Source organism: Macadamia integrifolia, chromosome 6, assembly GCF_013358625.1.
Source record: "Macadamia integrifolia cultivar HAES 741 chromosome 6, SCU_Mint_v3, whole genome shotgun sequence".
Lineage (NCBI taxonomy): Eukaryota > Viridiplantae > Streptophyta > Magnoliopsida > Proteales > Proteaceae > Macadamia > Macadamia integrifolia.
In genome coordinates, this window is record NC_056562.1 from 2,999,688 (window position 1) to 3,013,747 (window position 14,060).

Here is a 14,060-nt window from a genome sequence, read left to right on the forward strand (position 1 = left end):
CCGAGGTCAGGTTTCAGGTTGAACCTGAGTCAAAACCAAACCGGTTTGTCTACACCTGAAAATCCCAGTTCAGGTTGTCATTGCCAATTCAAGACCTCTAAATGTGGCTGGCAGAAAAAGGCAACACACCCTTTTGGATGGATGGGCAGGTTATCAAGGTATCAGCCTGTGCAAGGTTTCTTTTATCCAATCTTTACCATGAGATATGAAGAACTCCATTTAGACTGGAGCTTGACACTTGAGTTGGGAAGAACAAGGCCTAATTGGCTAATATAGGGTTGATGTGATACAGAGGATCTGGAAGGTATCAAGAAGTCTGTTCAATTCAGTGGGCAGCCAAAACAAGGGGATGGGGACAGAAGCCTCAACTGCTCAAAAATAAATAAATAAATAAAGTGTATGTCGTCTTGTTCAAACTTCATACTAGCATATAATAATGGGAACACAAATACAAAATGCAGGGCTTATTGAATGGCAAGAAAAAAATATATATGTTATCATTTAAAATTTGAAGAAGTATTCCTTTGTATAGACCACCCAAACAAGGAATAATTACAGATACTTTATGCATTGAGTATCAAGACTCTTTATCATGACAACCAAAAGGCAAAAAAGGGACTACCTTCTCTTAAAATTTCTAAAAGACCCACGGAGTCCATCTCTGTGGGGAACACTCAGCTGGGAAGCACAATGTATTTACAATTGAAAACCTCCCATTATCTGGTGATATACAGAAGGCGACACATTTGGAAGACGGTTAATGGATAAATGATTATCATAAACAGCATCATCTTTCTGCTCCTGTTTAGGCCTGAGGAATCTTGTGTCAGTCTCCTTAGGTTGCTGCATCCCAAGGAAAGGCTGAACCGGACCAATTGGCATTCCATGATTATTAAAATCAAAGCTGCTCAATGATGGGTTTCCAGGTCGAGGCATTGCAATTGGGAATTCTGGGATAACATGACCAATAGAAGCCGCTTGATTAGTGTCATTCTGGCTAGCATTTAGTCCAAAGGATCCATAAGAAAGTGTCTGGAAGGCTGGCAGCTTCATTTCATAACAAGCAGACGGCCCCAGCTTTATGTCGCCATGGATACCCCCCAGATAACTGGGTCTCAAGAATTCATTAGTGAATTCAGGTTTTCTCTCAAAGTGAGGTGCAAAATCATGAACTCGTGGTTCACTCTTTGGAAAATTGGTTCTTCCAGCTAATGTCAGAGTGGTTTGAGCATTAGGACCAGCTTGCAGATTTCCACTACTTGAGCTAACATGACTACTGTTTCTCGCCGCAGGTACTTCATGGTTGTGTTTTCCCTCATATGTTGTTATCACAGATTTGAGATCATGGGAGGCTCTTTCTACATGCTTCCTCACAGAGCATCCAGCACTAGTGCATTTATAGTAGCTCCTGGGACAGTTTCAAATCAACAAGAATGTCTAAAAGGAAAAGACGAGAGGTTGCAAAGAGACTCATGGAAGGAACCGAATATATGTCGTGTGCAGCTGGAAGCAAAAAAAATATAAATAACAGTTGAACTGCAGGAAGACTAATACCTGGGGTTTGGATTTCCTTTAACTACTTTCTGCCCATACTTGCGCCAGCGGTATCCATCATCAAGTATGTCCACTTCACTGTCTGTTTGGACAACAACTCTTGGCTCCCGAACAGCTCGAGAAGCCAAATTTGTATCAATCAAACAGCTCTCTTTCTTTCTGCAATGATGAGTCGACGCATAATATAAGCCAAGTTTAGTGTCAAAGACAGTCAACACCAAAGCATTAAATAACCAGAGAATAACTATAATGAAAAATGTGAGGAAAGTACCTTCTTTTTGACTCAGACTCCTCATCATCACCGTCATTGTCAACTGATATGCTCCCTTGAGTGGCTCTATCATCATCCTCTTCATGACTAGCGAGTGTGGACGAGAACTCTGGAGTATCTGCGGATTCCAGCATACCTAGCTGTTTCCCTTGCGCACTTGAAAGTGGATCAGAAAGTTCAGTTACAACAGATGTCGATGATGTCCTCTCTAAACCATCAGTCTTCCAATCTGAACCAACTTTGTTATCCTTGGGCCCCTGAGAAACACTTTTCCAAATTGAACTTTCTTCCACTTTGACGGAAGTCCCAGACCCCTCACCTGTCTCTGACATTTCACCAAGTGGAAATGCCGATCCAACTGCTGATCGACGACTAGGCTGAGGTTTTTGGTGATTATGAGCACCCTTGTAAATAATTTCTGTTATTTGACCATCATGAGAACGTTCTACCTTTTTCTTCACCTGACAATTTGGATGCGTGCACTTGTAGTAGCTCCGAGGATATTCGCTACCTTTCACCTGTTTCTGCCCATATTTTCTCCAATTGTATCCATCTTCTGATGGCTTTCCCATTCCCATTGGAGGATATCCTTTCTGGTCCCCTTCTAGAATTTGCTGTGACCCAGTATTGTCTCCCGGTAGAGTTTCCTCCAGTAGAGGAGCTTGATCACTAGCAACACCACAATTGCCAGTTTGCACAGCAAAACACTTACCATTTTCGATCATGATGTTAGAAACTTCAATATCGGAAGGAGAATCAGTAGTATAGCTCTTTGACATGGCTTGTTTCAGAAAACCATTTTGACATTCAAAGTCCATGTTTGGTTGCACGAGCACAGGAGGTTGGTGGCTGACACCGGTCATTTCCAGATTCCGAGCTTGATTGGAAGATGAAGCCACCTAATCAAATAAAACACACCAAGCAAATGAACTCTTTGATTCATTGATATGTTTCATATTGTAATTTGATACATGTAACTACATGAGTGAATTCCGACAGAAAGACTAAGCAACAGGAAAATGGTTCATTTAAATACTGAAGTTATCACAAGGACATTGATTTCCATGTAAAACTTTATCTTAATTTTATATCAGTCTTGGTGGATAGCACGATCGAAGCCACCAATTACCTGATTTTCTGAGCCAAGAGGACATGACAAACTGACAGGTTTCACATGAGACTTGAACATGAACGAGGAATCAACCTCTTCGCACTTTTCCTTATTAGTACCAGAAGCTAATGGAATAAAAATTGGATTTTCATTACTTGGAGGCAACGAAAAAGTTCCAGTAGTTGGAGATGGCTGAGCCTACAACCCAAAGAAACAGATAAATAATTAAAAAGGAGCAACATCTAATGGTTACAAAGCAGAGTTTTACAGATCCAGTATCAAATGCAAAGTTTCAAGGACTTGATGACGATGATTAATTCAAAAGGCTTCTTTGTTCGTCAAAAGATCCATGCTTGTTACAGAAAAAATAAGCAACAAAATCAAAAGAAGCTAGTTAAACTACATCTGTGGCAAATATGAGCTCGTATTTATTGTTTTGAAGATTTCCAGGCAACATATGCACAGTACATCCTTAGGAACAGTATAAAGATATGTTGCATAACAAAGGCTGCCGAAATTAAAGGATATAGAATATCTACAGGCAAATTATACAAAATATAACCATTGGAACAATAAAAATATAAGCTATGTAACAAAGACATGATTATTTTAAAATTTTTGGCCGTATTGACATGTACCAACACAAAGGTAATGGCTACAAAAGTTTATTGCTTTATAAAAAGAGGGAAAAGAAGATGGAGGAAGGGAGGAGAAAAAACCCACATCAAAAGCATAACTACATGAATTGTCATTTGAAATACGAAAGATGTAGATGCAAAAAAAAAGAAGCCATTGGAGGATGATCACAACGATTTCAGGCTGTGCCCACAAAACCAGAAGAAAATTTGCTACTTGACCACGAGGTTATCACAGACCACCATGTGACTCCTTCAGCCATATACCATCTCCTCAGTCACAGGTCATCACCAACAAAGAGACGGCAGCCCAAATCACCTTATTTGATTGATTGGAAATGAAGTAACACAAGATTGGAGGCAGCAGTGCAACAACAAGCATAATTACCAAAATTCAGGAAGTAACTGCAAAGAATATAAATAGAACTCCAACAGCCATAATAACCAGGACTACAAAGGTTATTATAAAACTTACAGCAATCCATGCTAACTGGTTGGTAGAGCTTCATAAAACAACCCTACTATTGATGAGTCAATTCAGAAGCAACAATCGACTTCCTGAGTGCTTTATTTCAAAATTATTGCATGGATCCTCCAGAAAGAACTTATACCAAGGCTGACAAGGCTGCTCAACCCAAGGAAAAATAAAACCTCTTCCTTTCCTATTATCCTCAGCCAATTATAACAGTGTGAAGATTTCACCCAAAAATTTAAGATCCGTTTAATCTATAGACATTATCTTCATCAAGCTTTGAAAACATTCGCAGGAAAGGCAAGCAACAAAGAAGATGGTGAAGAGTAGAAAGTCATCAGATTCGAATTTTGTTTTGAAAAGTCCAGACTTGCTATACTGGCCACTATTTTGCCAACTAGCCACCAGCCCTACTTAGCCCAAACTCCAAAAAAATTTCATTCAATGTCTCACCTGTTTGTATCAAGTTATGAATTTCTTCAATTGTCAGTAAACCATCATCTCTATACATTGTACACCACCTTCAATTATTCGAAATGGGGTGTTTGATTGTACAGGTTAGAAGAAATTTTACATTTCTTTCCAAAAAAATACGAGGAGCAGGAGAGAAGACCCAAGGAAAATACAAGCCTTCAAAGGTGATCAGACATTAATGTATATTCATAAAAAGAAGCATGTTCGAATTCCAAAATGACAGAAGAACAGAATAGAACAGGACAGCCGGTAAAAAGCATTTAGAGTTATATGATTTGGATTGACAACAGCTTTTTGATCAAGATCCTTGCATTACTCTCTCTTGGTATCTTGAAGTTAGAAAATGGCCACAAATTCATACACAGGGCAACGTTGATGTCTAAGCAGAAAGAGAGTCATTTGGAAATCATTCTATTTTCTTTCTACTGGTACGTCCGAGACCAACAGAGAGCTTCCAATAACCATTCAAGGTCCCATTATGGAGGAATTTATCATTAAAACAAACATATATTTCTTGGTTTCAACACAAACAGCCTATACGAAGCGGCCTATTCATATCCTGGTCAGATGTTTTGGCAATTCTCTCTAAAATTTTCACATAGCATCTTCTTGCAGCCAGTTTTTCAAGAGAGGGACACTAAACCCACACATAAGTGGATGAGCTGTGATTTCACCCTGGCATAGGGAACAGGAATTCAAAGCTTCAAGCTAGGATTCTTTCCTTGACTACATAGGAAAATAGTTAACTGAGAGAAAAGGGCAAGAACAAATATAAAAGATATGGGTAACTAAGCACAAGTCATACTGGATGCTGTCCCAAGATTCCTGTAAGGTTTTGGATTTGATGACTAGGAAGTCCTTATGGATTGAAATGATTTTGTCTCAAGCTAAACCCCTCATCACCTACCTTCCTGGATAGCAATCCTTATTGTCAAAGACATAAATGTTGCACTCTTCCCAATTACCCAGCAGAAAGCACAGAATATTCTGAGAACCTAATCTCCTGGACCAAAAGCAACCACCTCCTCATTTGTCGACAAGATAAGAGTAAAGGCAAGTAGAAACCAAAGCTAGCTAAACAGGTAGCACACCAGTAGGTTACAAGAGGAACGGAAAAGGAAGGGTACAAAAAGATGCCATTTCCACTTCAGTTTTACGATTCACATGCTATGAAATCTTCGTAGAGGTGAGACGAACAACCATGAGTATCTTATATAATACACTGAAACCAAAGGAACATTGTGGATAAACAAACCCCTCCAAATTAAAACCAGAAAGCAGGAAAAAAAAAAAATAATAATAATAATAATAAAAAAAAAAAAAATAAAAATAAAAAAACCTTCGAAATTTATCTGACCAGGAAACAAGAGTCTAAGCCTCTTATAATGAACAGAAGAATGAGCTCAGGTTAATAAGCTTTTAAAATACTTCAACTAGATTCTATATTTCTATGATCGATCACTGCCAACGGAAGAATTGTTCTGGCCTAGATAGTACTGATCTAGTCCTTTTCAAGAGCAGTTTTAGGTAAAAACAACTACTCAAGACCATTTTTTCATAGAAGCATGGTCAATAGTTGTTTGTTTTTATTATGAAATAGCCTACGGTGAAGGGCCCGAATACTACTTATATAGGGATGAAGTCAATATACCTTTTGGGTTTGATTTTTGAAAACTGATGTTTCCACAGTTTGGGCCTAAAATAGGGTAAATGCCAAGTTTCAGGAGCTACAAAGCCCAAATGGACACCGAGACCAACCAGGAAAAAATACAATATCGATCTCGCCAAATCTCTCATTTTCGGTTTAGCGAGATTAGGAACAAGATCGAGATCTTAAACCTTGCTTGTACCATACCAAGTGTTAATGCAGAAATCCGACCTTTGGCTCCGAGAGAAAAACCTGCAAAAGGAGGCCGGACAGGTGCTCCGGCCAAGATGCTTTGATGCCTAAGTCAGTTTCGGACAACAAATAATTTTATTGGAGTAGTGGAGAAAGAGTGAGAGACTGACCTCCTTTCCCCTTTTATATGGTAGATATAGAATGAAGTACCTTATTTACTCTTGTAGTTAAGTTCCTTGAGTTGTGAAGAGCCTTTTAGTCTGTGGTTGAACATCACATGTCCTACACTTATTGGTGAGATCATTTCATGGTATATCATATGCCCCCCACTCCCTTAAGTTCCTAGAATAACAAGTTGAGGGAGTAGAGTTGTTTTTTCTCCTTAGCTATGCTTGAGCGTGCTCGATGCCCCCATTGTGTTAGGGTTCATGCTCGACGCGTCCCCATTGTGTTTGGGTGTAGAAATTAATGCTCGGTTTGTCCCCATTGTGTTGGGGGTGTAGATATAGAGTTCAGTGTGTCCCCATCGTATTGTGGCTAGAGACTTTGAATATAAGAGATGGCTTGGTCCCCATCGTGCTGGGGTGGAGACTCGCATGGTCCCCATCACCATCCATATCTAACGCCTCCATGCTCACTCGGCAGATAAGCTCACGGGACGAACTTGAGCCTCTACAACTTGACCACGGTACGAGCCTCTCGAGCACCTACACCCCAACTATAGGACGAACTAGAGCATTTTACACTTAGAATCTCCTACCCTAATACAACGGGGAGAATGCGAGCATTCTACACTTAGAATCTCCTACCCTAATACAATGGGGACCATACGAGCATTCTACACTTAGTCTCTACCCCAGCACGATGGGGACCAAGCAAGCTCCTATACTCAGAGTCTCCACCCTAGTACGATGGGACGCACCGAACTCTATATCTACACCCCCAACACAATGGGGACAAACCGAGCATTAATTTTTACACTTCAACACAATGGGGATGCGTCGAGCATGAACCCTAACACAATGGGTGCATTGAGCATGCTCAAACATCCCTAAGGAGAAAATGCAACTCTACTCCCTCAATTTCCTATTCTAGGAACTTAAGGGAGTGGGGGGCATATAATATACCATGAAATAACTTCACCAATAAGTGTAGGACACGTGGTGTTCAACCACAGACTAAAGGGCTTCTCACAACTTAAAGAACTTAACTACAAGGGTAAATAAGGTACTTCACCCTATATCTACTCCATTAAAGGAGAAAGGAGGTCAGTCTCTCACTCTCTCCACTATTCCAATAAAATTATTTGTTGTATGAAACTGATTTAGGCATTGGAGAATCTTGGTCGGAACACCCCTCCAACCTTCCTATTGCAAGTTTCTTTCCCGGAGCCGAAGGTCGGATTTCTACATCGACACCAAGCATCCTCCCAGAATCTGATAAAACCCCCCTTTTCCTGACTCTACAAGTCACAAGGTAATTGAAGTTTCAGCTGCTCAGGAAATATCTTTTCATAGGCTCAGTTCATGACCTCCTAGGACTTCCAACCTCTTTGACTCAAAAATATTCCCATTTTCATTGGCAATGAGCCAATGGTGTCTCCCAAAGACTGCCTTCTTTCTTTCAGAATTCCATATGATTTTCCAATAATGCATGGAAGGGTTTGTTCATAGTCCCCGGAAGATGAATGCCCAAATCACCATTTACCTTGGTGCAAAACCACCTTCCCCGTTTTCACAAGGTAAAACTGCTCAGCTTCCTCCACGCATTCCAAACAAACTTGAATCCAAAGAGTTCACTTTACTGGCAATCTAAATTTGAATAATGAATTAAGGCAAGAAGAACTGGATAACTCAAGAGCAAGCTTCAAGCAAAAGTAAATTGTGTGTTTGCAAGATGGTGTACATTGACATCATCCATCTCTATTTAGTGCAGCAGCTAGTAGAATTATTGATAAACCACTTAATAAGGATATAAAATACAATTTCAGAATTAAATATAGATGGCAGTTCTACGGAAAAACTGGGCCCAGGAGTATAGAGAGTGTGTTTAGGGAAATTAATGGACTGTTATGTTGGTTTTCTCTGGCTGCATTGGTGGGAATGACTCTCTGGAGCAGAGCTTAATGTAGTGGTTTTGAAATTAATATTGACGAAGGTTGGCTGCACTAGCTCACTGAAGGTGATTTGAAGCTGAAGATGGTGACTATCTAATTAATTTGGCCACAAGCCCAGTCTGGGAGAGACTTGGGCATCTACACCTTATAAGGAAAAGGCTAGATTACAGTGTTCCCAAGGTAGCTTTCCCTGCTTTTGGAGATTGAGGTCACCAGCTCCCCAGCAGATGAGCTGGTGAGTGGGGGGATTCATGAGAAAATTCTTGTACTTGGGTCCTCCACTGATCAGTTCCTCATAGGTGTACTGGCTTCAGGCTGTTATTGTTGCTGTTGTATGTTATATTTTGTACCTAGGTTATCAAGCAATTTGGAGCTTCAAGGAACTCACAGTTAAAGAACATAGTGTATATAACTATCTATTTTGTATCAAAACGGTCGACAGACCATGGCTTTCATGTGAATTTAAATACTTTTGCATATATCCACACTGGCTAACTCAAACCATTTTCCATTCACGAACTCTTTTGGGAGATTTTCAGTTGACAACTAGCATAAATGTTACATGTTACATTTTACAATGGTACTAAGAAAATGGCCCAATGCTTACAAAAAAATATTCAGTTATAGTACTATACAACATATTCAAGATCCTCAATAAATATGAAGCATATTGATCTACCAATATTACAATGCATCATGCAATAAGTAAAGTACCACGTAACAAGAGGTGCAAATATCAATGCCTCTCTTCCATGACGAGCAAGATAACAATTGATTAGAACAAAGGGAGAACTAGACGATTCAATCCTACCTTGAATTCTTCGAGCTTTCAATTTGATTTGGGCAAGGACAGTGGATTACACTGTTGGATATGTGTGTTCATCAAATCCAATTAAATAGTTTAATGAGTATATTTGCATTTATTTTTAGACAATAATATGTCCTAAGGTTTTACCCATGGTTCAAGGTTCCACCGATACCATCGAAATTTCCCATATTTCCACGGTATCCCAGGACTCCGATACCAAATACGGTCTGATGCACTTCAAATCAGGGTCGAACCACCCTCTAACCAGGTCTAACCATCGATCAAAATTCCAAAGCCATTGGATGGCTGGAACTTCAGAACAAAATAGGGGCAGTAAGAGAGAACTCAGGATTTCCTAAACCCAGAAATAAAAATAGATCAAATCTCTCACCTGGGCCGATGAGCCTTGTAGATAACCTTGAAAGAAGAAAAGAGAAAGCTTGAAGAGACCTCTTGGACTTCACGCCGCAAAGAGTCAATTGGATCAAACACCAATTCCGTCACTTTGATCATACACAAAGAGAGAAAAATGCAGAAGCTTTTTTTTTAATTCATAAAATCATGGGCATTGTGGGAGCCCTTCTCCTTTATTTATAATAATGATGGGGGTGATTACAAGAAATAGAAACTACCTTTAGTTTCCAAAAACTGAAATAGGAAACTAAATAAACATAAGACCTCTAGTTACTAAAATTAAAAATAGAAACTATGAGATAAGAAATTAGAAACTAACTAGGTACTGAAATTAGAAACTAAATAACCTCATCTAAAAAGGAAACTAATGAAAAATTCCTACGAAAACTAATAATCCCGTATGCAACCTTAGAACCCCTAGTTTAGGCCCATAAAAGTGGTCTATTACACTCAAAACACATGAGATCAATGGCCCAACATGTATGGAACCCAACCCTAGGCTTATTCCCAATAAAACAAGCCTAATTTGGTGAAGAATCTGCATCAATTTACATGGACTTCCGTCAAGATGACTTTGTGAAAGTCATGGGAAACGTTGAACAACAAGGAAATGATGAGGAAATTGAAGGATATTTTTGGTAAGAAATATTCGATTCCTTGCTAACTATCGACTAAAGTTCTTCCTATTACCCTGATGTTTCAGGAGACTTCAATTTTAGACTACGTCTTAGAATATGATAAGGCCACATACATATATTGGAATCCCTAGGGACAATTTATCTACCTTTTTTATGTGATCAGTTTGTGATGCTCATCATTACCAACAGAATCAATGTAACGTCTTTGGTATTGATGAACATGTTGCATGTGGAGCATGATGATTCTTTTAGTTTGAAGTCAAGAGGTAATAAAGAAAGGAATAAGGTGTGCATGGGTAAGACCCAGAAGGTCCAGGATGGAGAACTTGAACTAGAACAAGAATGAAGATGGAAATGGTTCCACTGATAAAAGCCTGAAATACTAGAAAAGGAATTTTCTGCACTAACTACTTTGAGAAATCTCTCTCTAGGGTTTCACTAGAGTGAGACGAAGGTTTCCGCAACATTCGTCTCCGTCAAGGGTCAGAGTGTGCCCGTTCAGTGCTGTATTCCTTTGGATGTATTGTGCTTGTCGTACAAAGAGGTAACTCTTAAACTGCTTGTGGATATTTTCGTAAACCCTAAATTGGAGAAATTTTTGGTATGGATACCCCTCCCCACCAGAATCAACTACATGTAAGAAAAAGAAAATGAAAACCAACATCTTAGGCATAAGGTCGGGGAACTTTCTCATTCAACTGATCAAAATGCACGGTTCTGGCCTGCGGTTTTTCACTGGCAACAAACATCCTCTGGAAGGACACAGCAGTAAGAGAAACAAAATCAATTCATATAGCCAACATCATTTCTAAATTTTCTGCGCCAACACCCATACTGCAAATGCAATAAAAAATTTCAGGAAAAAAAGAAGCATTAGAAGGATTCACGGATAGATTGGGAGCATACATCCACCTAATCAAAGGTTCACAACAACATTGAAAAAGGGTAGATAAAATTCATCTTAAAATCTTCAAAATAATGTGATTTCTACAGAAAAAGCTGAAATTATCAAACCCATTTCCAAATCAAGAACTTGGGAGAAACAAGAATAACATATTTGATAAAAGCCGATGACCATACCTGGTAATTAGGAAACATAACGGGGGAATCAAGCAACGTTGCAGGACTAAGACCAGGTGGTATGGTAAGATAAGGCGAACCAGCCCTTGGTGAAGACAAAGGGCTGAAGGATCTAAACCGTGGTGTATTGATCCTTGGTTGACTGAAGCCACCTATCCCAGCCCTCCTCTCCGCAATACTAGTCCCATTTCTAACTGTGTTAGGCTTCCAATCACTAGAAGCCTCAATCTGTGTATCCAAACCAGACGAAACCCCAACCCAGGATTCCTCAGCTTTCTTATCCGAACACACCGAAGCATCTCTAGCTTTCTCACCATCAGCAGGGTCTGTAGCAGCAGCATCAGACCCATTGATAATCTGGGACAGAGACCTCGAAGCGAACCCTTCAGAGACAAAAGCCGAGAAGAGACCTTTCGGGCTTGAAATCAGTGCTCTCCAATCACCACCACCGTTATCTTCCGTTTCTTCCATTACAGAGTATAACCACCCATTCACCAGAAATCTACATATGTACAAACAAAATCTTCCATTTAAGACGGCACCCAATATTCAATTTAAACAGGACAACCTAGGGTTTTGAGTTCAAAGCCTTTCCAGGTTCACAAATGGCACCATTACAACAACAAAATCATCTTTCATGAAGGAAAATTAAAAGCCAGCGATGGGTTTGGAGATTCAACAGAGACTTTGCACAGGTAGAGATAGAACAGAACAATCAGTCCTCGTCCTTCAAGAATCCAAACCAGCAAATAAAAAGGACTGCAAAAGACGAAATTACGAGACGATAGTCTCTTTTGACGGAATGTGGGTTCCTTTGACCGGCTTAATGAGCTCACCTCTCTCTCTCTCTGTACTTTTTCTTTTTGATCTCTCTTTTTCTCTCTCTATCTCTACATGTTTGAAATGAAATTTTTTTATTTCTCTTTTCGCTGTAAGAAGTGAAATTCGAAATGTCAGAAAAGTGATCCAAAAATAGTTATCGTTGTTATGGTCTCACCGTGGGTTTTGATAGATCCCTGCTTTTAGGCCGCCGGGAATTCTTGAGGGGAGTTTCGATCTAGCTGCTATGCGGCACCAACTGATTGGTTTGACTTCAACCAAGGTGGCAAATAAGGAACTAACCCTCACTCTCTCTCCCCCTTAGCCGTTACCTTACCCTTTTATCCTTACAAAGTTACAAACAAGTGCTACACCCTAAAAAAATGGTTACAAACAAGTGAACCATTGTAGGACACATTTATGCAAAAGACAACACAACTCCTACCTCCTCCTTAGTCCTAGATATTTTGTTGCAAATCTATTTGGTTGTTGAGCTTCATTCGGATCTATATGATTATAATTTCTTTTGGTAGAAAGATAATATATTGATTATAACGGACTACGCTCGGAGTCATTTGTAACCATAGATACAGATAAACAAGAATGTTGAGCGTCGTTCGGATATATATGATTATAATTGATTAAGAAATTTATCACAAAAATATTTAAGAAATGATTAGAGGTTCGTTCGCACGCTATAGATTGCATTTGACATATGAATGCGCATGTTGCGGTACTAACAATAACAGATGAAAGCGTAGTTAGCATAATTGTAAAAATAAATAAATAAATAAAAAGAAAAAGAAAAAGAAAAGGATTACGAGTTTGAAACGTCTTGATTTAAAAAAGAAATAGCATATTTATATAAATTGAGAAATTATTACCAAAATTCGTGCATCTAATGTTCAAAACAACTATAAGTCTATAACATCCAACATTCATGTATACGGGAGGAAACTTTGGGCAAATTCCATTACTATTAATGGGTGGCTCCATGACTTTTTATGGGCACAGGCATTCCAAGTAATTCAGTTGTATGGTTCTTCGTTATTGCATTGCCTTTTTTTCCTAGGTACTATGCTCATTTTGTATGGGCTTTCTGTTTAATGTTTCTATTCAGCGGCCATGGTTATTGGCAATAACTTATTGAATCCATCATTTGGGTTTGGAAATAATTGCATTTTGACTAAGTTATTAGTATAAGATGAGGGAAAAATGAAACAAATAAGATAAACTAAAAAATCCTTTTGACAAGCCATTATAAGTTCCAAGACATGATCCAAAATATATCATCCAACATCAATTCCAAATTCATACATCATAACAAAAAAACATGTCTAAAGTCTTGTTGAACAATGTGGCTTGGCAATGGTGAGCAACGAACTTGATACGAGCCTTAAACAAGGACGTCCTAAGTTCGACTCCCACTAGGCACACCTAAGGCCACTCACATGGGGGTGTTTAGTGCTCTTCATTACTTTCAGTGAAAGTTGAATGGTTCTCATTCAACCCCGATATGACCCGGTCCATGGGATGTGGGGTCAGTATGGGCCCGCAGGATTAGTCAGGCCAAAGGCCTGGATACCAGTCATTAGCAAAAAAAAAAATGGTGGCTTGGCAATGGTGTTGTTCATTGGTGTCAACAAAACTAGGGGTGACAATTCTAAGCCTGACCGAACCAACTAACACAACCCGTTCACTAAATGTGTCAGACTCAATCCCAAACCAACTATCAAGCAATCATTCCTGATGCATTGAGGATTCCATTCCTTTGGTTGATCTTTCTTCAACAGCTTGAAGAGTGGTTCACATATGATAGTCAATTGGA

At 39.2% G+C, this 14,060-nt stretch overlaps 1 protein-coding gene across 2 annotated transcripts; it reads right to left on the minus strand.

Annotated features, from left to right (window-relative positions):
* Nucleotides 1–472: 472 nt before the first annotated feature.
* On the minus strand, nucleotides 473–12,379 carry LOC122082307 (probable WRKY transcription factor 2). 2 transcript variants are annotated; one of them, XM_042649766.1, is made up of 5 exons: nucleotides 11,414–12,376; nucleotides 2,955–3,134; nucleotides 1,826–2,724; nucleotides 1,555–1,713; nucleotides 473–1,408 (listed from the first exon to the last, which is right to left on the minus strand). In XM_042649766.1, the coding sequence occupies exons 1-5, from the start codon at nucleotides 11,882–11,884 to the stop codon at nucleotides 697–699; spliced, it is 2,421 nt and encodes an 806-aa protein (XP_042505700.1). In that variant the 5' UTR covers nucleotides 11,885–12,376; the 3' UTR covers nucleotides 473–696. The 2 variants fall into 2 exon arrangements, with proteins under 2 accessions (XP_042505700.1, XP_042505702.1); XM_042649768.1 differs by lacking the exon at nucleotides 2,955–3,134 and having other exon boundaries at nucleotides 11,414–12,379.
* Between the last annotated feature and the right edge of the window lie 1,681 nt (nucleotides 12,380–14,060).

Bases quoted from the DNA above. Each gene is read 5' to 3' on its own strand.
- LOC122082307 (XM_042649766.1), bottom strand. From the start codon at position 11,884: ATGGAAGAAACGGAAGATAACGGTGGTGGTGATTGGAGAGCACTGATT. The intron at 2,725-2,954 runs GTAATTGGTGGC...TTATTTGATTAG, and splicing joins CTCTTGGCTCAGAAAATCAG to GTGGCTTCATCTTCCAATCA. The intron at 1,409-1,554 runs GTATTAGTCTTC...AAACTGTCCCAG, and splicing joins AAAGGAAATCCAAACCCCAG to GAGCTACTATAAATGCACTA.